At 40.4% G+C, this 27,591-nt stretch overlaps 1 protein-coding gene across 2 annotated transcripts; it reads right to left on the minus strand.

Moving 5' to 3' along the window:
• Window positions 1–588: 588 nt before the first annotated feature.
• EXOG (exo/endonuclease G) lies at window positions 589–25,893 on the minus strand. 2 transcript variants are annotated; one of them, XM_025884167.2, is made up of 6 exons: window positions 25,691–25,892; window positions 23,881–24,030; window positions 20,526–20,665; window positions 19,047–19,123; window positions 17,121–17,235; window positions 589–2,491 (listed from the first exon to the last, which is right to left on the minus strand). In XM_025884167.2, exons 1-6 carry the CDS (start codon window positions 25,851–25,853, stop codon window positions 2,030–2,032), a joined length of 1,107 nt encoding a protein of 368 aa, XP_025739952.1. In that variant the 5' UTR covers window positions 25,854–25,892; the 3' UTR covers window positions 589–2,029. The 2 variants fall into 2 exon arrangements, with proteins under 2 accessions (XP_025739952.1, XP_025739960.1); XM_025884175.2 differs by lacking the exon at window positions 23,881–24,030 and having other exon boundaries at window positions 25,691–25,893.
• Between the last annotated feature and the right edge of the window lie 1,698 nt (window positions 25,894–27,591).

A 27,591-nucleotide genomic window follows, 5' to 3' on the forward strand; every position in this document is an offset into this window, starting at 1 on the left:
GTTCAGACAAGTCAAGCATCACTCCTGTAGACCAACACAACTCCTCCACTTGAAAATGAAGACCGGGAGACCGCATTTTTTATTATAAGCATGGATCTCTATTTCTCACAATGACCAGGTAGCACTTTTCATACTAAAAACCTAAGGCACTTCAATTTATTATCTAAAAATCAAGATTCTCCACCATCTAAGTGGAGGGGCAGGAGTGAGAAGAGCATGGGAAATAAGTCCAAGGCTGAAGAAAATTCAGGCCAGAACAGGACACGGAGCCAAATGTGGGGGAAAGGAGATGGGGGCTCACCTCTAGAGATGCACGCCAAGCACCCAGGACTTCTCCCACAGAGCCCCCCCCCAGGCTCTAGGAGAAACACCACACCAGGAGGCCCCACCATCACCTCTCCAATGAGAGAAAGTAACAGATTTTTTGGTCACAGTGACATTTTGGCTCTTTATCCCCGAGAAGAGAAGGACTGGCATAAGCTAATGGCAAACAGTGTGATAAAACAGACTGGTACTAATCAGGCTACTGTGTTCTGACTCCCCAACTTCTTTCTTTTTTATCCAAATAAAGGAGCAGAACAAGGTCGATCATTATCAACCTACCTTTATTTTAAAGCCTTGGCATTTCTGTTAGAGACAAACACACAAAACACCACAAAAACTGTTCTTGCAACACCACTTGGAAAGACGGCAGAGCTAGGATACGTTTAGACAAGCTCCTGGGCCCTATTTTAAGGTATTTCGCTGCCTATACTTAATGGTAGCCCTTGAAAGAATTCCGTGTAAACCCAAATCTAGAGATCTGGCTCAGAAAAACAGCTGCTGTTTCCCTCAGAGATAATGAGAATTGTCTTTGAGTCTTTGGCCCAAAGCACCACCTGCCCTGTGCTACCCAGGTAGGCAAGCAGGCCCAAGAGGGAAGCAAATCATGAGCTGGTAAAGCCATGGACACAGACCCTTCTTAGGTCCCTTAACCTATGGAACAAACTGCTCACCTGGAAAGCAAAGAACATAGCAATTTGGCACCATCCGGTCACTAAAAGACCTGCATCCCTAGAGTCAAGTAAGGGCTCTGATAAACCCCACAAAGCATGCCCTCTAACTTTCAAACACCTGCGATTGTTTCTTCCCAAAGACACAAGGAGGGTTCAAGTCAGAGGATACTCAAGACCCTTTGGCTCGATGGCAGACAAGAAACCAGACCCCTCTTAGCAAGCGGGGCCCAGAATCACCAATACCCATGTGTATACATTTCTAAGTCAAAAGCCCCCATATTATTTCAATCTACGTCATGCTGTCTTTCTTCTCGGCCCCACATGCCTCCTATCTCTGTGGGTTACTTCTTCGGAAAGGTGAACCCTGGACAAAATACTTAAACTCCCTAAGGCTTCATTTCCTAACGTGTAAAATGAGGACAGTGGTATTTACCTCAGAGAGTCGCTGTAGGATAATACTTGTAAAGTATTGAGCTTAGTATACAGAACACACTAGGTGAGCAGAAAATGTTGCTGAGGGCTTCTATAGGACAGAAATGCAGGGTCAGCAGGCCTGTCAGAGAAGGAGCAAGAAACGAATACGTAACACAGTAATACATGTGGACAGGACAGCACACAGAGGATATCTAAAAGCCACCTCCAAGACCAACTCGGGTCCCATACAACGCTGGGCTCCAAGAAAACTGAGCAGATACATCAAAGATAGTGCATGATTCAAGGGCAAGAAAACAAAATGCCTTCACACGCGAACATCCAGAGAGAGACAAAACAGCGTCATCTTGTGGTCAGAGTCTCTGTGAACCTGACACAAGATCAGCATCCAATCTGTAGGTCTTACAGTTTCCTTAATAATGAGTTCCCGTGTCAAATAAAAAACTGAGAATTTTTTAGATCTTTCACCTTTTGGGGAGAAATTTAGTCTGAAGTTTAGGATTTCATCATTTCTTTAAAGCAAAGCCACTAGAACACATTAGCCTGAAGAGGACACACCTGCTTCATTAGAGATGCTGTCACACATCTTCTGAGAAAAAAAACTACGATGGCTTTCTCTCCAGGATTCCTGACTGCTCCTTAGCTTTGAGTTCTTCTAGTTTCTTCTTATAGCGGTTCATGAAGTAATCATCTGGTTCAATCCCTGCGTTCTTCAAATTTTCCATGACCTTTTCCAGTCTGAGTACTGATCGGGCCCCCTCAATCTTTCTTGTGCTCAGGTACAGAGTGAACTCCTGGAAATCCAGGAGCTTACAGGTGTCCACAGAGCAGATATTCCTGATACCACTAGTTCTATCCAAATGAGGAAAAAACACCAGTCCTGATAACTTCTCCAGGTCCTGAAGGCTCACTTGGAATTCACTTAACTGCGGTTGGAAGCCAATGGCGTCATTGGGCACCACAAAGGCCCCTAGTGCCAGAGGTTCAGTAGACACTGGGCTTCTGCGGGCCAGGATCACCTTATAGAGGTGTGAGGGGACAGCCACGTTGTCCTCACCGATCACCTAAAAACAAACAGCCACATTAGCAATGCTAATTGATGCCAGCAGTTCCCAAGTTTCTCCTGAAAATATTTTCAACACATTTCTGCAAAGGCATTTATAAGTTACCCCACCAATGAATTTAAATTCAAGGTTCACAGAGAAGATGAACATCTAACAGGTAGATTCTGATCACATTCTTTAAAACAATGCCACCCCAAAGAGTAGAGGTCACATCCTCTGCTCTGTCTGCAGGACAAAGGGCAAAGGAATGCCCTGGGTTTTTAACAGGCAAGAAAAGCTGTGATATTCTCTTCATCACATAATCAGAACTTCTGGTGCTCTAAACATTCAAAGGTCAAAACTGCCAGCTTGGTTAACTCCCAGCTCGAGAAATAAAAATATGGCCTTAGTTTATCAAACTCACTAGGGAGCTAAACAAATAGCTCTCAGAAAAGCAGCCAGACACACTACCTTGGTATTACTAGCTCCAGTTTTGCCTAGACCGTGGCTCATTTTTGAAATTAAATTAAGTAAATGTAAATGCTGCTTAAGTTTTGCACACTCTTGAGTCTATTATCAAACACAGAACTTCTGAATGTGTTCGCAAACCAAACACTCTGGAAAGGTATCCATACAACAGAGAAACCAGGGTCAAGCCTACACACAACTTGCTTGCCTGTGTAGGTCAGCTCTAATAATGAAATAACATTATTATGGAACCTTTTCAAATTTCCTTCCAATTGGCTTTTAAGCCGTATCTGTTTTCCGAAAAAGGAAAACTGAACATCCATTTCCTTAATGGTCTCCAATAAAATGATACAATCCAACTACAATATGCATGTGTACTGCTACCCCTCCGGGGCCCTTCCTCGGTCCGAGTGGGCATTTGCTCCTGCTCAAACCTGCCTGCCGCTGGAGGCCATGCTGGGAGCCCAGATAAGGCAGAGGGATGAGAGCTACAAGGATTCTTTCCTGCTTTTCTCCAGCTTCTACCTACATGGCACACAGCCTAAGAATGCCATGGCTATCTGCTGTCTGGCACGCATGGAGGTTCCACTGCCAAGACCAACTGTGGGCCTGCAGGGAAGCCCCATCTACAGGGCTGATTTCTGTAACTACTATCTCTCAAGTTAGTGAAGGGCTCACTTGAGAGTAAAGCTTATGAAAGTACACAATCTATAAGCACAAAACCCTACAGCCCTCCAACAAGTCATTTATGCAGCTAGAAAAAAGAACATACTCTCTTCAAGGCAAAAAACACTGAAGGTGAACTCTACGGAGGTCCACAATTAGCCCACAGATCACCAACAGAGGTTAATGCAACAATGCAACTCAGAGGGGCTATGACTGGCACTGCTGGAAACACAGAAAGGAGCAAGCTTTACAGTGAATGCCCTAGTGTCTGTTCTCAGGAAGCTTCCCAGCTAGAGGAGGAGTCAACCCCCACTGCTTTCACGGGAGGCAGACTGTGGTCAGATGCCGAAACAGAGCACAAGACAGCACTAAGGCAAGCGAGGGACCAGACCTGAGGGCACAGATGCAGCTGAGCCATAGTTCACAAGGGGGGTAGAAGTTTAAATGGGCTTCCGAGGTTAGCTGGGGCGCCAACAGTTAAGCAATTCCTTGATGCCACCTGGTGGACATCCTCCATCACTGCAGCACAACCTCAGACTCCCAAGTATGAGGAGCCTTCCAGACCCATTCACTTGATTGTTTTCTCTCCTCGTGGACTCTTTGTCTACAAACAAAAATTTCAAGAATAATTAATTGGTCATGCCCATCTGCTGCCAACCAGGGCTTCTAATCAGAGTCATTAAACTCCAGCCAATAAAAATAAATCATTTCTGTTGTGGGTTTTAAAAACCCACACAATGGCTAGAGGATGTCCATTACTACTTTTAAGAATCCTCATGGGACACAAAAATTCCTACTAAGAACCATAAGGTAGGATCATTTCACCCATGACCTCAAAACACTTCAACAAGGAGGAGCAAAATACTACCCCTAAAAATAAAGAGAAAAATGAAAACTTAGCCACTATCTTCTCTGATTCAGTCTGCTTTGTTCTTAGGAAGTAAACATCTGTAATTTGTTTAAAATAGGAACCAGCAACATTTGGAAATTCAGAAAATCCATTCTTTTTTTCCTTGAATTTAAGACTTAAAAAAAAATCCCAATTTTCAAGCTATCTTTGTAGACAACTCACCTACATAATAAAATTCTCCCAATTCTGGGAAAATTAGAAGTCTTTCATAAAATGTTTCTAGAAACTGCTAGGGATTGGAACCCCAGAGACTTGGTCAAGTCCTGGCTTTGCCACAAGGCTGCAAGTCATGTTCACTGATATCTTCCTTCTTCATTCATAAAATAGGTAATAACTACCTTCATGCTACCTATCTCACAAAATAGTTATGAAGATACAAAGACACTTTAGTTTCAAAAAAAAAAAAAGGTTTTAAAATCTGCAAGACCTATGCAAAAAGCAATTTTTGTAGTGGATGTCATTCAAAGGATAGGATGTATTTGCATTTGGTACAAAAGGTGGTTCTGCTGAGGGACAGTGGGGAAACACGGGGTCAAGCAAGATTAGACCAGTTAAAGGTGGACAACAGGATTTCAAGAGGAAGCAGGATGGACACAAATGACACCCTCAACAAAAGACTTGGGGGCTGAACATGAACCAAGTCTTCAGTATCAGTAAATCAGCAACGATCCTTGTCATAGAAGATGTAGATGTAAAAATACTTTAGAGGAAATCCTCACTGCTGTTAAATTACCAAAAAGCATGGAACTCTTGTCAAGATTGTAACAAAAACTGGAAATCAACCAGGTGTAACTAGTAAACACAATATATAGAAGAGCCATAAAGCTGGCACACACTCACCACCTAGTTAGTCTGCGTACCTGCTGGCCTGAGGTTTCCTTCCACCCAAGAGACAGAAATGACACTTTGCTCTCCCCCGCCCCAGCTCCACACACACAGAACTGGGCCTTCACACTGACTCAGTGCCAGAAGAGCCTAGCAACAAACGATATTCAGGCTAGGTCTGCCATTTGTCCGGTCCTATACATATAGCAACTGTGATGTAAATAAAATTAAGCAGCACACAAAGAAAATATATGTACCTGCTAGAATCAGATAGATATATTTGGTTACATTCCCTTGGTAGGACAAAAAAAGAAAATCCAAAAATAAAACTGTTGGACACATCAAGAGACCAAGCCCTTAAAAAGTCAAGCCAATCAAGTGCAAGAAAGAAACCATGACAGTGTGATAAATAGGAACTCCACAAGGAGGAACAAGGAAAGAAGGGAGTTGGAACATGTGGGACAGTCAGCAGGCAGGTGGCCAGCCCTTATGTGGCATTTCAAGCCTCTAGAGGAGCTTGTGCAGCAGCAGAGACCCAGGGAGACCGTGCCACTCACACTGGGCACCTGCTCACACTGGGCACCTGCTCATACTGGGCGCCTGCTCCGCATAAGGAGGCTGGAGACCGACTGCCAAGTCACAGGACAACAAGCACCACCTTCCCAGACTGTCGATTCTACTTGGAGATGTAGGGTGGGAGTAAGGAGATACTTAGCCAGTAAAATCATTTATTTTTCAATTAAAACAGATACGGAAATTAACAAAAGCTCTACCTAAAGAGAAAGCAGGAGATTTAAAAAAAGAAATGACTCCCAGATCACTTCAGGTGATGCCTCAGGATTCCTGGAGGCATGTTTTTTAATTTCCTTCCCCTCTAGGAACTGGTTTGGAATTAGTTTGGAAAGTAATGCTGTAGAATGAAAACAATGTTAATGTTAAGTACTTCTAACATTACCACCACCACCACCACCGAATTGAAAAATTTGAAGCTCACTTTCTTGTCAGGTCAATTATAATGTTTCAGGCCAGAATCTTCAGGTATGTTTCACTTGTCTGGAATCAATCTCTTCTTGAAACAGGCACATCAGAGAAAGCACATGGATGACCTCAGCTATAATAAAGGGGGTGATTCTGATTAGAGCTGTCAGATGACTCACTTCTGATAAAATCACTGCTACTAATCTTCCCCTGGGCTCACAGTCACTCAAGTCCTATGATGCTGTGATTCTTTCCTGCATATTCTAACAGACATTTCTGCCTGGCTATAAGGGATCCTCTTCTTGGCCCATTTTCTGTTCTTATTTTTGCATGCTAGCAGATATCACTTGCAACTGTTCTCCATCCTCACCATCTTCTACCTCCTGGCCTTAAGCTGCTGTATGGGAAGAGCACAGCAACCCCTTTACTGTAGACTTTTGAGAGCTCTGAAGAACAACGCTATAGAATGATTGGCGGTTCTCATACAAATAGACAGACCCTTGTTTAGATCTCCCCTTTGACAATGACTAGCTACGTGAGTTGGACTGGACCCCTTTAAACCTCAATTTCCTTCCTATAAAAGAAATTTCCCAAGTTCGCGCATATGTATATGTGTGTACACATATGTATAAAACGTTTGGCCCAACTAAATTCTTAAAATGGCAAACTGAAACAATTTTTCCAACTTAATTTACCAAAGGATATTTTGCTTTTATGCTAACAGATACACTACAGATTTTTAACTTTAAAATTCCACCTGAAATCATTTGATCTGAAAAAATGTCACATCTAACAAAAGCTGCATTACTACAGAGAAGCTGTTAGTGAAAAATATAAATATAAAAAAGTAAACCACTTTGATACCATTCTTAAAAAAAATAAAAACTGGTATCTCTCTCCAGGGCGATACATTCCAATCAACATTCCCCTTTGCATACACACACACATAATACATGCGCACAGGTAAGTGCTTTCTTTACGACCAGGGTCTATAAATCTCAAAAAAACAGAAAGGAACAATGAAGATGAAGAAAAAACAGTAAGCCACTAAAGGCAATAGAATTTGTATACTATGTTCTTCGGGGCTCTCTCCACCCACTATAAAAGGCTAAAAATAAATGTGGTGAACACACATGACAAGCCAACAGCAGACCGAGCACTCAAGAATCAACTTGTCATCCAGATCCCGGTTTCTAAATACCAATTCCCATTAAAAGGAACCAGGGCTCCTTGGAGAGATGGCTGATCCCAGAGTCCGGCCAAGATGAGCCTAGAATATCCTGTTATGCCAGAAAGTAGAAGTGCTAAGAACACCATGAGGGTGTGTCAAAGCACATGGGAGAGAGCCTGAAGGGGCTCCCACTGGCCAAATCAAAGACAATTTGAGCATCAAAATGAATACACAGCAGATTGAATAAAGTAAGAATCCATCAGTTCATACTGATATAATAATAAGAAGGAAAAGCTCTTTCTTACAGTAGAATGTCAAATACTAAAAGCAGAAGAAATAAGAATTAGAAGATCCTTACTCAGCAACAATTACAGTAATAACTGATTCAGGCCAGAATCTTCAGTGGTTGCTAAAACTAGCAGTTGACAATTTGAAGAGGAAAAGAATACTTACACGGTCTCAAAGGACTTCCACAGCGGATTAATTTCAAAGGGAAAATGATAACTTAGCAGTGAAGAAATCTAGAGGACACCACCTTTATCAAGTGATCTAAGTTAATATCACCAATAACAGGACAACCTGACAGCACATGCATGCCGATGTGATGCACTGAGGGACACGCAAGCTCACCTCTGAGGTGTTCTGCCAGAAACATAACTGAATCTAATCAAACAAGAGACAAACCCAATTTGAAGAACATACTACAAAACAAATGGCCTATATTCGTCAACAATGTCAACATCATTAAAGACAAAAAGGCTGAGGAACTAACCGCTTGAGATTAAAGAAGACTAAAGAGACGTGACAGCTAAATGCAATGCATGATCTTGGACTTCATTCCAAATCTGGGGGAAAAAAACTGCATGAAGAACATTACTGGAGCAACTGACAAATGTGAATATGGACTGTACTCCAGATAATATTCTTTTACGTTGAATTTCATGAACTTGACAACTAAACGGTGGTTATATGAGAGAACGGAGTATTTAGGGGGAAAGGGACAAGATATCCGCAACGAAAAAAATAAATAAAAAAAAAAAAAAGATATCCGCAACGAATGCTTGAATGGTTGAAAAAGTACTGAGAACGAGGGGTATGCATAAGAGAAGAGGGGGCAAGCGGTGCAGAACACTAACGACTAATGAATCTAGGTGAAACATGTTAGGAGGGTTCTCTACTCTTACAACCTTTCTACAAATTTGAAATTATTTCAAAGTGAAATGTTAAAAAGTATCAACGTGCTTTGCGCCAAGGATGTGTAAAAAACTAATGAATAAAGATTAAAGGATGTTTCCAGTTCAAGATGGCAACCTGGGCCAAGGCTTCTGCTCCTCTCTTCCCCCAATTTAAGAAATACACATATAGACACAAAATGGCAGCAAACAGGTCTGACACAGAACCGTCTCATGCAAGTGAGGAGAATGGCAGAGTCGTGTATTACTGGACTAAGACGTGCCATGAATTTCTGGAAGACAGAGGAGCTGACATGTTAGATAAAACAAAGAGGAAGGAGTCAAAGCTTGGATTTTCACAGCCCCTTATGCTGTGCTCCAGTAAGTAAAGGGTGTCAAAATCAAGGTGTGAGACTGACGAATCCATCTCCAGAATTACTGTACAACCAACAAAAGCAGCAGGACTGTCTTGCCTCCAGGATGAAGATAGAAAAATATTCTCTAAAGGGATGATTCTCAAACCTTACAGTGTACGTAAAACTGCCCAGGAGAGCCAGTCACACCTGCAGATTCCTGGGTCCCACTGCTAGGGTTTTAGGACATTCTCAGACAAGCAAGTTTACCACCCAATGACCCTTCCAGAAAGAATCTGAGGATGTGGGGCACCTGTGTGGCTCAGTCGTTAAGCATCTGCCTTCAACTCCGGTCATGATCCCAGGGTCCTGGGATTGAGCCCCACCATCGGGCTCCTTGCTCAGCAGGGGGCTTGCTTCTCCCTCTCCCACTCCCCCTGCTTGTGTTCCCTCTCCCGCTGTCTCTTTCTAATAAATAAAATCTTTAAAAAAGACTCTGAGGATATATTCCAACAACAACAACAAAAGGAATCCAAGAAGGGGGAAGAGGGAGCCCAAGATGAAAGGGACCTAAACCAGGAGTGTACTGAAAAGAAAGACAGATGTGTAGCTGACTTAAAACTACAACAGCTTACGGGGGTGGCCAATGGTCAGTTCATCATTCCCTCAACATTCCACTCATTGTTTCCTCCTTGAAATGCTTTCTTCACTTGGCTCCTGGGACAACACTCTCCCCGGATTTTTCTCCTGTCTGAAAAATTGTTCCTTTTGTTTCCTTTGTTGGACCCTCTTCTTCTTGACTTCCGAATGTCTAAGCCCCCAGGGTTCAGACCGCAGATCTGCTCTCTCCTGTCTATGCTCACTTACACGATCCCGTCATAGCTTTAAACATCACCTGGTGTGCTGACCACTCCCAAGCAGATCGCCACTTCAACCTCTCCTCTCTGACAACCAAACTCAGAGCCTGCCCTGGACATCAAATAATCTCCCATTCCCACAGCCAAAATCACCCCTGATTTCCAACCTCCACGCCTGCTCCTCTCTGGTCTTCTTGATCTCAGACTGAAAGCCTATGTGTTATCCTGACTCTTTCCCTCTTAGTCTACAACTTACCCCATTAGAAAGTACCATCAGTTCTACTGCAAGACACATTCTAAATCAGAGCATTTCTCACCATTTCTACCACCACCCCTCTAGTCAAGCCATTATTACTTCTCACTTAGACTACTCCATCAGCATCTTAAGTGGTCCAGCTATTCTATTCCTCACAGAGAGCAGCCAGACTGGGCTGTGACTGTGCCACTATCCTGATCAAACAGCATCGCAGCTCCCTGAATACGATCTGGACTTCTCCCCATGGCCTCCCTCTAACTGCCGTCCTTCTCTTTGGTGCTCTCTCTGCTCTAGTCACACTGGCATTCTTGCATCTCCTTGAATTCACCAAGCTATCTCACCCCGTGTCTTTGCACTTGCTGGAAAACTCCTCAGAGGTTACTCCCTCACTTCACTTAGGTTTCTGCTTAGTCTCACTTCCCCTTAGCAACCTATCCTGTCTTTCTTTTCCACCCTTGTGTTTTCTTTTTCTAATATGCATTTTGTTTATTGTGCCTCTCCTCCACTATAACCTGAGCTCCACAGAACATACAGCCTTGTTTACCTGCTGTTATCAGAAATGCCTAGAACAGTGCTAGGTACACAGGAGGAGCTTAATAACTATTTGCTGAATAAAAGGAAGGAAAGAAGGGAGGGTGGGAGAGAAGAAAGGATGGAAGGGAGGAAACAAATGGTTCATATTAGCACAGAAGTCAGAGGGCTCCAAGAATGATGTCTTCAAGAAGAAACTAGTATTAAAAAATAGTATGATAGTAAGATTAAATGGTCTGAAATAGAAAGTAAAAGCATATTATTACATTTTTTAAAGTAGCAATTATAATACCCTGCCGCCTTTACTTTCCATTTCTCAGATTTTTGTTGTTTGTGGTAATACTTATTTCTCCAGCAGCGCAGACTTAATACAGGATTATATCTACTGCTTTAGAGATCCAAATGTTCTACTTAAACATTCATAGTATTATACATACTGCTTTTATATTTTCAATAGAGCCAGAATTATAAAACTCAAAGACCAACAAGGGCTAGACAGGAAGTGTAAATGGATGAAATGGGCCAGGTGAAGACTATGATGAATGGAAGAACACGTGCTCCATTGAAGGAGAAAGCTGCTACTCTCAGCTAGTGAATGCACCTAAGGGAATATGTGCCAAGTGTTTGAGTCATCTGTTTTTAAGAGAAGCTAATATCTGGATTTTTATGTGAAACCTCCCAATTATGAATAATTACCAACTAATTCAAAAACAACATACTATGTGAACCAAGTCAAATCATCTACGGGCCGGACGTGCCACAGGAGGCCTCTGTCTTAGATATCTGCTACAGGCAAAGCTCAGACCAAATTATAACTAGTAAACACAAATGTAAATGCTATAAACCTCAACAATACATAAGTGACAGATCAAGAAGTAAAGGTTTAAGTATATTATATAAAGTTTATGATGTAAAGTTTACCAACAGAAGAACTAAAACTAACATGACTGACAGAAAATGGAAAAATATGTGAACTACATAAATTTCATATATTTCATGTGAAAGCATCAACAGAGACTGTTTAAAATGGGCAAATCAAAATTAAGAAATACAGTTTAGTACCCATTACTCTCAGATAAGAGAGATAACTAGCAGAAGAACTAGGAAACTGGACAGTGGGACTGGGACCAGGAACTGACTATCCCTCTCATACCTTATACTATTTGAATTTCATTATGATGTCATATACTTTAAGGTTTAAGGTTTAACATTTTTGTTACTATGCACATAGAGTTCCATAACAACAAATTTTTAAAGTTTAAATTCAAGGCTTATTAAAAGACAGGCAATTAGGGCACCTGGATGACTCTGTCAGTTAAACGTCTGTCTTCGACCCAGGTCATGATCCCGGGGTTCTGGGATCAAGTCCCGCATCGGACTCACCGCTCAGCAAGGAGTCTCCCTCTCCCTCTGTCCCTTCCCCCTGCTCATGCTCTTTCTCTCAAATAAAAGACTGGCAATTAAAGGGGCACCTGGGTGGCTCAGTCAGTTAAGCATCCAACTCTTGGTTTCAGCTCAGGTCATGATCTTGGGGTCCTGAGATCGAGCCCCACATGGGGTTCCATGCTCAGGATGGAGTCTGCTTAACCCACTACCTCCGCTCCTCCCCTTGCTCACATGCTCTTTCTCTCACTCTCTTTCTCAAATAAATAAAATCTTTTAAAAAAATAAAAAGACTGGCAATTATGGCTTCAATGCCATGGGGGGGGAGGGGAAGACACAAAAGCACCAAGATTCTAAGTTTAGTATAAGTATCTACCTTCACAATTTCTAACATAATATATGATTAATGAAGAATAGATTCAAAAGCTTTAAAATTAATAGAAAGGCATCTGCTATCCAAGGTTCTGTGGAAGAGAAATGAAAAAAAAAGAATCTAAGAAAGTCTTCCTTACTAAAAACTTTCTTACTAATTCCAGTACCCTGCCCCATGCTTTGACTAAAGAACACATGTCAAATTAATAACCTGGGGTGCCTGGGTGGCTCAGTCACTTAAGCGTCTGCCTTCGGCCCAGGTCATCATCTCCAGATCCTGCGATGGAGCCCCGTGTCAGGAATCCCTGCTCAGCAGGGAGTCTGTTTCTCTCTCTCTCTCTCTCTCTCTCTCTCTCTCTCTCTCCTTCTGCCCCCCTTCCCTGCTCATTCTCATTCTCTCGAATAAATAAAATCTTAAAAAAAAATAACCTTTTATAATTTAGTCTAAAGGTACTGTATCTTTCAGATATTATTTGATATGCTTGATATGACTATGGACATTTCCTGATTTCAGTACAAATGAAAGTTTGTACTGAAAAGTACAAAAGAAGTCTCCTTTTCTGTTCGTTTGGTATTACTCATTTCTGATGCTTTTGAGGATGAGAAAAGCAAAAATGTATACTCTGAAATGATTTCTGGACTCCAGACAGACACCAACAGAAGTGGAGGCAGAGAAAGTCACTGGAGGCCTCTGCTACACTGCAGGTGTTCAGAGCTTCAGCAAAATCTGAGTAAAAGTTATTAAGAAGGAGAACTGATAACAGTTGTTGACTCAAAGAAATTAGGAGAGATGACTTGTGGATGTGAAATCCAGGAAAAGAAGGGAGAAAGTAATCAAGAGTGTAGGTTTAAGGCCGTTATTTATAATTCTGTATACATTCCTCCTCCCACATGACAGGCACTGGAAGATTTGCTGGATTCTAGATTGGCCAGTGAGCATGCATCAGTCCTATGAATTACTATGGACATGGGAAACTAACAGTACAGGTTCAGAGGCTCAGAACTTGAAAATAAAGGCCCTAAGACCAATAAGGCTTTCACATAAAAACCAAAAAAAGATTATTATTCAGAGTCTACCCTTCAGGAAGCTGTCTTGACTGCTCTCCCACATTTCATCACCATGACACTAATTCAGGTGAGGAGAGCTGACAGGTCTCTTTTGAAACTCTCTTTAAGGCTCGAATAGCAGTCACTGATAAGCTATTTAGGAGAAGCAAGGTAAGTCTTATTTGTGGTTAGTTTTATATCTTCCAGTGTAATGAAGAATACTGCTATAGAAAAGATATATTAAAATATATGTACATATGTACATTTCATTCTAATTTCAAATATAGAACTTACAAGATTAGGACAAAGAACACCTGTGTGCCCTTCACAGATTCATCAACTGTTAACATTTTGCCTGATTTGCTTTATTATTCTTTCTTCCTCTGTATTTTTCTTTTCCCTAAACGCTTTGTGTCCTTGTTTGTCGGTTGGCTATTTTTGCGAGTAAAGCAATAGAGTTTTATTAAGCGAAGAGACAGAAAAAGCTCTCTAGAGTGCGAGGGGTCCCGACAGGGTTGCCTTCCCTAAACCCTCTGAAAACACAGACACATCCTCCAGGATGTAATTCCTAAGAGCAAAGACATCTGCTTATATAATCATAGTAGGATTATCAAAATCAGGAAATTTAACACTGATAACATACAATGATCTAATCTACAGACCTCAAATGATGCCAACTGTCCCAATAATGTCCTTTTTAGTAACATTTCTATTCTGACTTAGGATTTTGTTTTCAGAACTCTTTAGTCTCCATTAATCTATTCCAGATTAATTCTGGAATTAATTTCTCAGCCTTTGTCTTTTATGACACTAACATGCTGGAAGAGTACAAGGCAGCTGTTTCACAGAATGACCTTCGGTGGGGTTTGCCTGCTATTTCTACACGGTGAGATTCCCCGCTGTGCTTTCTGGCAGAAATCTCACAGAAGTGATCCTGTATTCTCAGTGCATCACATCGGAAGTACAGTGTATCAGTAATCCCATTACTGACAATATTAATATTAACCCTGATCACTTGGTTAAGGGAAAGTTTCTCCACTGTACAGTTACCATTTCTTGCTTTTGTTATTAATAAGTAATTTGTGGAGAGACTCTTTTAACTATATAAACTTCTTTCCCATAAAACTTTCACTCACTAGTTTTAGCATCCACTGATGATTCTTGTCTGAATCACTTATTACCATGACGGTTGCAAAATGATTTTTCTAACTCTTTTTTTCTTACAAATTTATTAGTTGACATACTACAGTAAGCAGAAGTTCTTCCTTACACTCATGTATTTACTTATGTATTAGAAGTAAGGATTCTTATCCAACTCAGTGGGTCTATAGTCCATTATATTTTGCTATCCAACAGCCCCAGACACGGTAAGCAGAACGCCTGCAAGCTGATGTCTATGTCTTTTTGATACGTCCCCACAATTTTGTACTTTTTCTGCACCAGCCCTGGAACCAGCCACTTCTCCGCATGCTAAGTTCTTCCAGTAGGAGATGGTTTTGAAACAAGATATGGTCTCAAGGTATGCTCACTGCTAACTGTGTATTACTGCTTCTAGGCCCGTTCAGCAGAAAGAGCCGGCAGATACATAATATTTTGTGTTAAGTTATATTTTTAAAAATTATATCCGATTTAAGAAAAGCAATATACTTTCCACTACAGCATTTGGCCAACATATATTTAACAGAAATATCCACCCAAAGAAACTGTTAGTGAAATGCTCTTAATTACTGGTTAATTTTTCCTTTTAAATTTTGTATAAATTTTTCATCTACTACACAGTAAGCTAGTCATATAAATCTTTCAGTTTTATGAAAACAAAGCACACATAAAACTAACTTGATCACTTAAGGTTTAAAAGTCAGTCAGGAGAACCTCTTTTCCAACAGTAAGAGTAAAAAGTTAGATTTAACAAAGCTCAAGAATAATTAATATTTAAAAAATAAGAGAACATAAGGAGCTTTAAGCCATTTTTTTCCTTCTAATATAACAAAAAATACTAAAATTAAATTAGCGAATTGATCAGAGGAGAGAAATTAATCTGCTTAAAATACTAACTCCTTTGCCACTCCTTCCCTCCCGTAAGAACTCCTGGAATATTCTGAGGGTGTGAGCACCTGTGTGAACACCCTGGCTACTTACACGTCACTGCGCATCTGATCCAGACAGGCTGATAAAAAGCAAATCAAGTGGGACAGAACATACTTAAAGTTTTGGGTTGTTGTTTTTTTTCCCTAAATCTGTTTCTCAGGTCATTCACTTTTATCACAGACTCTCTTAAGTAATCATATAACCTAACCAGTATTTATTAAATATGTGCTTTATTCCTAGAGCTGAACTAAGTGTTCCCTCCAGATACATCTCTTTGACCTACAGGGAAATCCTTCAATCCCTCTTTACTCTATAACGTCTTCCTCATTCCAGTGGGTTCCCCACCCTGTACAGATCTCACAATATCATTATCAATTCAGTTACCCTCCAGACACAATCCTCAATCTTCCACATCAACATCAGATGCATAAGCCCTCACACCACTAATTATACTCTTCTAGCTTAACCTCTTTCCTTCAATCTGTAAAGTTCTTAAATACCTTGCATGAAAAAAAATCTTCCATCTTTTTAAAAAACTCAAGCATCTAAAAGAAAAGCTGTTCCTCCCACTTTTCCGCTCACTGCCATCTAAACGTGATCCTGAACTTTTCCCTCTTCCTCAGCCAAAAAGTGAATTCATGGTTATGCTTTCCTGTATTCCTCTATCATCCTCACTCCAGCTGCTTGAGTTGGGCCCTATGTCTGTTCCCATATGGACCACGGAATTAATGTCCATTTACCTCCTCATCTCTGACTTCTCTTTCAAACACTCCTTCCTCACCTACCTCTATGCACGGTGCTGTCAGAATACTCTTAATAAAACCCCAAACAAATCACATCTCCCATGCTTAAAATAAACCTGACTTCTCACTGCCTAAAAAGCAAAATCCAAGCCTTCATGGAATATAAAACCCTCTACTATCTGGTCCCTGTCCTGTTGTAGAAATCCTCATCCCCTGTTAGCCACCCATACTCTTTTGTACCCTAAGCTCCAATCTTTATCAATGATACCTGAGTTCCAGAACTATGCTGTCAATCACAAATGTCCTGCGCTTACAATGCTCCAGCTTTTGAAATTCCCATGCTCCCCTCCTGACTCAGTTTACTCTTTTTTCCCATTTTTAAAAATTTTAATTCCAATATAGTTAACATACAGTGTTACATTAGTTTCAGGTATATAATATGTGATTCACCGACTCAGTTTACTCACTCATCTGTCAAAATCTAGCTCAAAAAACACTTCCTCTGTTAAGTCTTCCCAAACCACACCAAAAGAGTTGGTCAGTGCTCTTATGATACCCCTTCATCTATGTATTTATCTCTACTAGCCAGCATATCAGACTTTAATGTGATTAACTGAGAACACCTCTGTCTCCCTTCTGTTTTTGTTTTTTTTGTCTCCCTTTCTAAACTGTGAGCTCCTTAAAGTCACTGGTTGCTTTTTAATCCATCATTTTATCCCCTGTGCCTATCATTCCAACAGGTGTTCAATAAATAAAATCAAAAAGAATACAGAATGAAATTACAATCTCATACAAATAACATAAGCCTGAATGTTAAAACATGTCCCTACCTGGTAACTAACTGTTTTCTTTCCATCACTTCCAGTCTGAGGTAAGGTCAACGGTCCAGATACTACCCAAACATCTTCAAACCTCTCCGTCAGTTCTCGACAGTACATTTCCATTCTGAAAAACAAACAAAAAAAAGGTGTGATATTCACACAGACATACAGAAAAGAAGCAAACCATTTCAAATCCCTAGAAAAGATAGCAGGAATGCTGAATTTGACAAATGAATGTGAACAAACGAATATTGCAAAAAACACTAAGCATATAAGCAACTCTTCCCAGTTCTTCATTGCACAAGAAAACTTAAAAATGACATGCACTTATACAACTACCTACATTTTCCTGTGTGTGCATTCAGTGTACATTTTAGAACTGATTTTGTTTTGTCTTCTCCCTTATCTTTCTTTGTAGCTCTCAATCTTTTCTGAAGAGTTATATATCGTTTCAACAAGTTGATACACCTTATTTATTTAACCATTCCTATTGTGGGGCAGTTGGGTTTATCCTAACATTTCTTACATAATGCAACATTCCTTAGGATAAATTTCAAGGGCCAGAATTACTTTACTCAATATATATTTTAATAACACTTGATTATATGTAAAAGTAATATTTTAATGGTATTGTACCAATTTACTATATAAACTCCAAAATATGACACCACAGTTTCACAGCAATCTTTACAACACTGGGATTTATCAATAAATGGTTTTGCTAATTTACTGGATAAAAATGGCAAGTAGGTTTAATATGCACTTTCTTATACTGCAGCTGGGAGAGATTTATGAGAGATAACAATGCATGTCATCATCCCTCAGCTTCCTCATCTAAAAAGTAAAATCAGCAGTATTATACCTCACAGTATATATGCCTAATTATTAGGTAAATTATCCTCCCCAAAATATATCCCTTGGGAAAGGAAAATGTTAAATGCTTCCGCAGGTATGCGACCAGCCAAAATAAAAAGGAAACTCTGTAAGACAAATCAAATATCCCAGATCTTCAACAAATCATCTGCAAGGCTAAGAAAAAAAAAAAAAAAAAGGAAACCTACAGATTAAAAGAGTATTAAAAGAACCTACCTATATGTGGACCTTGTTCGAATTCTGATTCAAACCAATCAACCATAAATAAAAAATTAGGACAGAAAAATCTGAACAAACTGGCAATAAGGAATTACTGTTCAATTTTTTCGGGGCAATAATCATGCTCTGCTTCAATTTTTAAAAAATCCTTATCTTCTAAAAATATATATTAAAATATTTAAAGATAAAACAATATAGCTGTCACGGCTTAAAATGAGTGGGGAAAGGGAGGGTATGTAGACAAAACAATGGAGCCATGACTGATAATTATTCAAGTCTTAAGTGTGGGGTACTCTCTTAATGTATTTTAAACCATAAGGTACCATTTGAGGAAAATGCAATAGGCTGAAACAACCTCAATCAGTGCTAGATTTAGATGCTTAAAGAGATCCCCTGACAGAACTGGTTAGAAGTATCAAAAACCTGCAAAAAGTCCAGTGATTTTATTGTTAGGTTCTATCAAAAACTGGTTATGTTTAATAGTACCAAAACTTTTTTTTAGAAAGCTCAGGAACTCTTGAAATACAAGTAGAAAAAAATATAATGCCCCTGGACAGACTAAAAAATCTCTTACTGCCTCAGTAATATTTTGAGTAGTTTCTTCCCAAACTTATTTCTGACCAGTGGCAAATATGATCAAAATGGCTGGCTGTTTTGAAGTCTGTACTCCCACAGACAACTGTACTCCCGGAATACAGCAAAGACAACTAGTCCAAAGTACTTACCTTCAGTAGTGCTATCTTTTGCTAAACAAAGATAAACAGTTGATGGGTGCACTAGTATGTTCTCCTGGCACATCATTCATCTCCCACAGAATCACATTTTAAAACTCTCACCCCTCACCTGTTCCAATAGCCAGCATTATTATCAAAATTCTGAGGCACAATATTAGAAAGGTAAAAGGTTTCAGCCATGGCTTTCTGTGAAAAGAAATAAAAATAGTAATTTGCAATGAAATGCCTTCCCCTTTAAGATTTTACAGACACTGAAAGCCAGTTCCTTCTATGTTAGCTCAAGGCACTTACAGTGACTACGTGTTTAAATAAATGAAAGCCATAGCTATTCCAGGTCAGAAAGCTCAATAATGATTATTCATAAAAGGGGTATAACAAAATAAGTAGTTTGGTGTGCTAGCTTTCTTTGTACTTCCTAAAATTCAAACCAGTAATGTAGACTCTGAGAGCAAAGTTTCCAATATAAAGCTAAAGGATAAATTCTGGTGTTCAGCCTCTGACAAAGAGTTTCTCCATAAAGGTCAACTTTCAGAAATTTTATTTAAGGAATACAATACAAACATATTAGTTCAAAAGTAGCAGGGAAGAATTCCTTTTCTTCTGAATTTCTGGCCACTAGGTGTTCATTCATTTCACACTCCTGCAAGGCTGTTATTATTTCCTTCCACTGACCTGTATTAACTGCCAATGCCATCAATAACTTTCTCTTCAAGCAGGGGTTCTCAACCTTGAGTTTCTGATTTAATTTGCTCTGGATCTGGGCGTCGGGATTTTTTAAAACATCCCTAGGTGATTATAATGAGTATCTAAGGTTTAAAACCACTATCTTAATGACAATAATCACCAACAGTTGATACAATAAATGTCATAAAATACATTTCTCTCCTTTTTTGGCAGAGAACTTGTCCTAAAGTAAAGGAGACTAGAAAAACATGACCAACTAAGTGTAATACGTGATTCACGACTGAACACTGGATCAAAAAAAGCTGTAAAGAACACAACTGGAACAATTTGGCAAGTCTGAGTATGAACTGTTAGTGATTACTGTACAAATATTCAAAAATACATATACACACACTTCTTGGTATGATACTCTTGTCATATATACAAATATCTTCATTCTTAGATGATACAATATCCTGAGCAATCCTGAACAACACTGAGCATGGAGCCTGCTTAAGATTCCTTCTCTCCCTCTGCCCTTCCCCGCTCTCTGAAAAAAAAAAAAAAAAAAGGGTTTGCTGTACCATCTTTTCAATTTTTCTACAGGTAAAAATGTTTTTGCTGTACTCTCAGCTTTTCTACAGATCTGAAATTTTTCAAATAAATAAATACATAGACAGACAGACAGATAGTTCACTCGTAAGAGCTCTCTAGTTCTCTTTTACATAGCATTTAGTTTTACTTTTTCAACCTGTGTGAGAATGTCTATCTGAGCAAAGGAATTGAAGCCAGGAAGGAAGATACAAAATAAGAGTATAAAAGTTGTCAGATGTTAAGGTTTGGCTCCTATACTTTTAATGCCCAAGTCCCACAGTATACAGACTACCAGCCCCATATTCCCATCCCTCCCAAAAAATATGCCTACAGATGAAAATTTGTTATTTCCTGCTGGAGCCATGTGTCCTCTCGACCACCCACTCCCAACATAGTCTTCATTGAAGGCACTGAAGGCGGGAGGGATGTTGGGATCAGGCTTGAATTTACAATGTTTTCTGTCAGCATCACCTGAAGAAAAACACAAAAAGTGGGTAAGTTATCTGTGGACAAAGATCCCTCAAAATTCTCTAAGCAAGGCAAGCTGTTTGCTGCTGGCTAGTATCTTTCTGAGCAGCTAGTACTTAGTGATTGCACGCATGTCTCAAGTTCCTGGGATAGTTCAAATACCTCATCTGAATTTAGCAAGGACTAGTCTAGGAAAGAATGCTTTTCATACAGTGTAGCTGTCTCATATACTTCTGTTTCTAGCTTTTGAAATTAAAGGCAAAAAAATCCCCTGGATAGTATTTAAGTAAAAGCAATGACCAATCAAATAGCTGAACTATATAAAAAGCTTACCTACTAAATAAACTCTTGCTTTTTAAAAAAACCCTCATGTATTGTATTTTGTGCAACTGTACTTGACAAGTTTATATGCACTGAAATAATGGATATATATAGACACAAAACAATTTGTTCTAGGCAGCCACAGCCTTGGGGAGGGGGAGAGTGTCTCTGATATCTTGCTTGCTGCCTCTTAAGCCATGACAAAACAAACATTTAGGTTATGAGCTCAATCCAGAAATTCCTGAAACAAAATATCTGTGTACCATGTGGGAGAGAAAAAAAATCTCAATTTTATTTATATTTTCACACCTCCAGAACAGTTTGCCACAGTGTACATCAGCAAACCCTAATACTATATTTTCCATTGTCATTAGGCCAGATCTTGTTAAATTACAAAAATAATAGTGATAAATGGAACATACTCAGACTGCTACTCAATAAAGTTTAAAATGGAGACCAATGAAGTTACCAATCCCAGTGTCATTTCATTCAGCCAGAAAAATTTTAAATGATCAGATCCTAAGACTCAGAATAAATTATCTGATACTGAGCTTTTTAGAACCACTTCATAAAGAAAAAAATAACAGAAGAATTATTAGTAAGCTTCTCTTATGTGTCATTACCACTGGAATCACCTCCTTACACGCCTGGTTATCTCCGCCTGTGGGAATTTCCAAAGGCCTGGGATAAAGATGCCTTCCTTGAAATGGATGTAATTTGTTTCTATCAGGTTACATGGAGGCACTGCCAGTGGAGGACTGTGTTAAACCAAGATCAGGGCTTCAGCATTTGGATCTATACAGGCTCCATGGCTTTGGCCTGTAAGTCTGCATGATAGCCAGTCTGTGGCCTCGCCTTCTCTGGAACAAGGTTATTTTCTTTTTGACCCTTTTGCTCAGTGCCAAGACAACCTTCCATATAGTCCCCTACGGTGAGCAGGCAGGTTAGTTCTGGTTCCCCCATGCTCTCCGAGGGTGCAGCCCCCTGGGGTTCCAGGCTAACTGTAGGGAGGGTCACCTGTAAGACAATCTACCCTGGGTGAGCCCTAGGTCTCACCTTCAGTCTCCCTCACCCTACAAAGGTGCGGAATCAGAAGCAATGTGGCTTTGGTTTACCAGGACTGCCTTTACCTCTCTCGATTCTGGCTTTCCCCCAGATATTGGCTTGGCAATTCACCACTATCATGCTGACTCTTTTTTTTTTTAAGTGATTTTTTTCCTATATATTTCTTATTGTTTTTAGCAGTCTGCTAATAACATTTCTTGTTTTTAGGAGTCAGCCTGAGTAATCTAGTCTGTCATCACTGAAAACAGAAGACTCTTAAGACTAAAATCAGGTAAATCACAAGTATACTGCTTCCTGTTTTCAAATAATATTATTTTACCTCCTCAAACTACACATTACAATGTGAAATGCAGTATTCTTCTTATATGCCTCTGAAAATGGTAATTTAATAAGATAAAATTAGTAAAGCCGAAATTCCTTACATCTTGGGAAAAGTTTTGTATTTAAAGGAAATTCATTGGGCTTGAAACTAAATCAAGTGAGTTTCTCTTAATCTAAGTTTATAATCAACTCTCAACTACTATGATAAAGTTTCCAACTATATCAGTTTCCTTCTAGCAGCAAGCAAAGTCCAAGGCTCCTGCTATTCGGCTGGTTGGTTTGACTCTAGAAAGACAAATTCATTTAAACATCAGCATTTTAATATACATAAACAGAGCATGTACTATAAAGCAAAGGAGAAATAACGTGTGGGCCTTACAGCAAATTAAAAGGCAAATAAAATATGAATAAAACAACTATGACAAAAGGTAATACCTTAACACATAAAGAACTCCCACAAATCAATTAAAAAAAAATCCCAAATGAAAATGGTAAAAATAACTCACAAAGAAAAAATAATTCACAAAATATTAACTTTCATTGGTAACCAATAAATGGAAATTCAGCTATTAAATTGGCAATGTTCATTATGAGTGAAAGACAGGACAAGTAGCTAACAGTGGATAGTGTAAACTAGAATAATCTACACGGAAACCAATTTAACATTAAATAGCAAGATCTGGCCATCTTAATTACAGGAATCCACCAAGACATAAAAAAAAACATAAAAAAACCATGAACAGACTTACATGCTCGCCTACCTCTCCAGTCTCATTTCACATGTTCTCCCTTGCTCTAGCCACTCTAGCCTTTTAGTTCCCTAAAGGAACAAAACTCTTCACATTGGTGCCTTCAAAAGATGCAGCTGTGCTTTTCTTTCTGTCTGGAATGCCCTTGTCCACAATCCATGGACCACCCAACTCCTCTGCCTAGGTAACAGCATCTACCCTCCAAGCCACTTTCTTGGAGAAGCCTTGCTAATAAAAATCAGGTTCTCCTATATCATTGTTCATCACATTCTTTACTGTTCCTTATTTATACTAACCCAACTTGCAATCATTTGTCCTTCAGAACAGTTATTACCAATAATAATTATATATTCATGATTGTTTGATAGGCCAACCCACCGCCCACGTTAACTCAAAGTGCCAAGAACAAAAGACCATCTGCTCTGGTCCCAAACCTCAGCACAGTGCCAGACATATGATGTGGTAGGCACTTTAAAAGTATTTGTGGAGATAATGAACAAATAGTGCTAGTTGTAGCAATACTTAGGACAGAGGACAGAGCCTCCAACTCATATGTCAAGATAATGATCCTCTCAGCCTCTTAGAAAGCCGGGAAGGCTCTGGAGCTCCTTGGCTACCAGGGAGGTCCATTTATCTAAGTGTGTCATACAAACATCATTATTTTCTAAATGTGCTGTAATGTGAAAAAGGTTGAATCAATAATCCTCCTTGTTTTAAATTTGGAAACATCTTTCATCAATGCCTTTACTTCTAACCACCTACCCATTATCTTGCTTTTGGATATATGTTCAAGAACCCATCTAGGCACCCGCTTTGACTGATCATAAGACAAGGCATGATTAGTGTAATGCCTAGTCTCTGTTCCAGTTAAAGGGACTCCAAATTGTTCCAAGAGAGCCTTTTCTGCAGAACCTAAAAATGAAAAGGCGGAGAGGGGGACAAAAATAACAAATAATTAGTAACTCTTACTAGGAACAAAAAATTATAAGGGAGAGGGGTGAGACTTACAAAGGACTAACTCAAAAATCTAATCAACCAGATCTCATTTTACAAGTATTTCCAATGTAGAGAAAAGAGACAGTAGGCTTTGTCTATAATTAGTCATGTAATTTTAACAAGATAAACTGCAGCTATCTCATTAACTTTTAAATAAGGACCTGATCTTACTGGTCTTTCATATCAAATGTCTAAATCTCTGCCCCATAAAGTACTGTGTATACAAAAGAAGCAAAGGAAAAACAAGTCATTACAAGTCACTGATATGATTTAATGGGAAAAAGCCTACTTCCTCATTACATTAAATGTAAAGAGTTAACGTGGGGACAAAAACACAGCCTTTTACAAATATTTTAAAAGACTATCATGCATCATTCTGGAACTGAAGCAGAGATGTGCACTGCACCGAAATAGTGGTAAAACTGGTCTTATTTTTCCTACTCGGAGAAACCAAGCACACATTTAACAAGGAGTCAGTTTCAAAATAACCCTCTCTTGATCCCTTCTCCAGGTCTTCAACCTACGGGAGTAGTTCTCTTGCTAAATGCCAAGTATCAGAAGGAGCAAGTGCCAGGCAAAGTGTAAAAAATGAGCATAAGCTCATTTTCATTGTTAAATACAAGGTAACCCTGGTAGCTCTCCATACTCTGGAGAAGGGCTAGCAGGTGTGGAAACTAATAAAAGGAAACCTCAGGAAAGTGGACTCTGTTGCTAGAAGGGGAGGCTGGAAGGGAGAGCCATTCAACTCCATGTCAATTACAGGAAAACTGTCAATTACAGACCCCGACAGAAGGAACTGTCAGGAGGAAAGAATCATCAACTACAGGCCCCCAACAGGGAAAGACGGCCAGTGCAACTTCTACAGGAAGTAGACTATCCCTGCAACTCAGCCAATGAGAAACTCATCATTCTGAACTATTGCTTTTCTCCAATGGACTTTTCAAAAACAACCCCTCCCAACTTCCTCCGTCTTCTCCATAAAGTTCCTCTCCTTTGGTTGCTGGACTTGCCTATGGTTTTGCCATAGCTTGCTTGTCCTGGATTGTTAATTCTCTACTCTTCCGAAATAAGCCCACTTTTTTGCTGATAAAATAACCTGACATTCGTTTTTAGGGTTAATGCGGGTACTCTTCATCTGAACGAAGACAAAATGAGGACAATTAACTAATCTGCTAAAACTAGGTGTTAATTTATTCATTCTTCCACACTCACTGAGTGTCAATTATGTACCAGGTACTGGACTGTGTATATGGTGGAGAACAAAACATAGTCCGAGCTGTAATGGAGCTAACGACCTGATGGAGGTCAGAGACATGAAAATATACATGTGATAAATACCTTCGGGGGTAGAAGACGAGAAAATGAAGATGGAAAAGTATGCGAAAGAGGCAGGCGAGGCCCCAGGTGGAGCGGGGAGGCCGGACGGGAAGCCTAGAAAGGCTGAAAATCCAGGACCCCCGGGCTCGGGGCCGGTAAAGGAAGAAAAGTCGAGGGCCGAGAATGACGATTCACGTCTGAGGTAGGAATCCGGCCCAAAACCTGGGCCAGGAAAGGAAGAGCAGGCCTGTGGACTTACCGTCGGGCTCCCTCACCGCCAACGCTGCCTCAGCTCCCTGACTCCGGAGCAACTGCATGGCCGTGAACCCGCCTCCCGCGGCGCCCACCACAGCTCCCGCCACGAAGACACTCAGAAAGCGCCCGGAGCCTCTGAGGCGGGAAGCAAAACTTTTGGCAGCCATCTTACCCGAAGCGCCTTTCCTTTTGGGGTCGCGCGTGCGCACACCAGCTCTGACGCCTGAGCCAATCGCAACCGTGGGATCGAGATACGCATGCGCAACCTGGAGTCGCGGGGCACTAAGCCCCTCGGAGCTACAGGATGTGCAGAGCGCAAGCGCACACCCTCCCTGCTGAGGGCCTCGGGAGCCCCCTGGTGACAAAACTGGAGGCCCAGGTGACTCCCCCCCCCGCCCCCCTACCCCCGCTCCACCCCTGGTCCCCTTGATCCGGCAATGGGTGGGAGGCATGACATCTTGAGGGCGAAGTGGTGTGTACCTTTAGTCCCACTTGATAGGTGAGTAAACCATTTGCACATGGTTACAGTAAGGCCTCGGAGCCGCCATTCCACCTCAAGGTCTGATTCCAAAACGTATGCCACATTGGATGTCTTCATGACACCTGGCTTTGAAGTCACAGTATACAAGTCCTAACTTCTAAAAATTGCTTTGTACCTCCTAAGGATTGTCTTGACAGTATTCCATGGTGGCTTAGGACCCTGAATCGGAGTGCAGGGTTTGGATGGCTGCTCAACCACCTTCCTCTTTGAGGGTGTTAGTTCACCTTTCAGGGCTTCTGTTTTCTCTTTTTTAGATGGGAATAATGGTAATGGTATCATATATGAAAAGTATACCATAAATGTTATTTTAAAATGTAAATAAACAATAAAAGTAATTATGATGATGATTAGACCATAGGGTTCTTGTGAGGATTAAATGCTACCACATAAAGCATTTAGGGAAGAATCTGGGGCATGTCATTAAGTGCTCTGTAAATGTTAGCAATTTTTCATTAGTCCTATTTTATCTTGAAAGAATATAAAATTCGGTCTTCTGAATGCCTGCTGACAGAGTAAGGGTATGTTTTAGGCACTCCTACTCCAAATAAATGGGTTTTGTTCCTTTTGCAGCACAATCTGCAGCACCCCACGTGGGCTTAAGCAGGAGGCCCTTTCTAACAACCAGCTCAAGTGTCAGTGTTGTTTTGACAGCTTCATGGGTCCACGCCCCTACCCAGGAATACCTATTATAAGGTCATTCTGTATAATTCCTTGTACCTCTGACCCTAATTGGTTGAAGTAGGTCAACTGAAATCTTACCAGGGATTGTGGGTCTGAAAGTCTCTCCAGGTGGCAAAGCTGTGACATATGAAACTCTGGCACTATCTGTAGCTTTGTTCCCTGCTAAGTGGACAAAGGAGCAGATGCATCTGGTCTTGCACTGAGCAACAGTGGAGGAAATGCTGAGACATAAGTGAAGGGCTGCAATGTTGTGACCCCAGCTGCCAAGGCTCCTGAAGCCCCGCCACAGCTTGCCTTTACTCAAAGCTTGGTTGGCCCTTTGCCCCAGCATCCTTCCAGTAAAACCCCCTTTTTGCTTAACAGTTTCTGTCATTTGCAACCAAGAGTCCCAACAAATACAACCAGACAACACTGGTATATCTGTAGATTTCAAAGCTACCTCAGCAGCTTCTACCAGAATTTACTGAATACATACATTCACTTAAGAGATATTTATTCCTCAAGGCCCTCTTAAGTGCCATGTGCTGTGTTAAACACCAGAATGAGAGATAAATGGTAGGTGACTTTTTCTCATCCAGACCCTGTACTTGGACACAACAGTGAACCCCCACACTTGGCCCCAAGATTTCAAGAACTGGAAGTAAGGACTGCCTGACTTAGGGTAGGGTACCTCCCTCTGGGCC

Source organism: Callorhinus ursinus, unplaced genomic scaffold, assembly GCF_003265705.2.
Source record: "Callorhinus ursinus isolate GAN/ISIS: 27379988/994484 unplaced genomic scaffold, GSC_fseal_2.0 scaffold1, whole genome shotgun sequence".
Classification (NCBI taxonomy): Eukaryota; Metazoa; Chordata; class Mammalia; order Carnivora; family Otariidae; genus Callorhinus; species Callorhinus ursinus.

What these genes read in the sequence shown, in the direction of transcription:
- EXOG (XM_025884167.2), bottom strand. Translation starts at nt 25,853, where the DNA reads ATGGCTGCCAAAAGTTTTGCTTCCCGCCTCAGAGGCTCCGGGCGCTTT. An exon ending in GGCGGTGAGGGAGCCCGACG is followed by an intron (nt 24,031 to 25,690) that starts GTAAGTCCACAG and finishes TTTCATTTTTAG; the next exon opens with GTTCTGCAGAAAAGGCTCTC. An exon ending in GAAATAACAAATTTTCATCT is followed by an intron (nt 19,124 to 20,525) that starts GTAGGCATATTT and finishes TTCTTTTCACAG; the next exon opens with AAAGCCATGGCTGAAACCTT.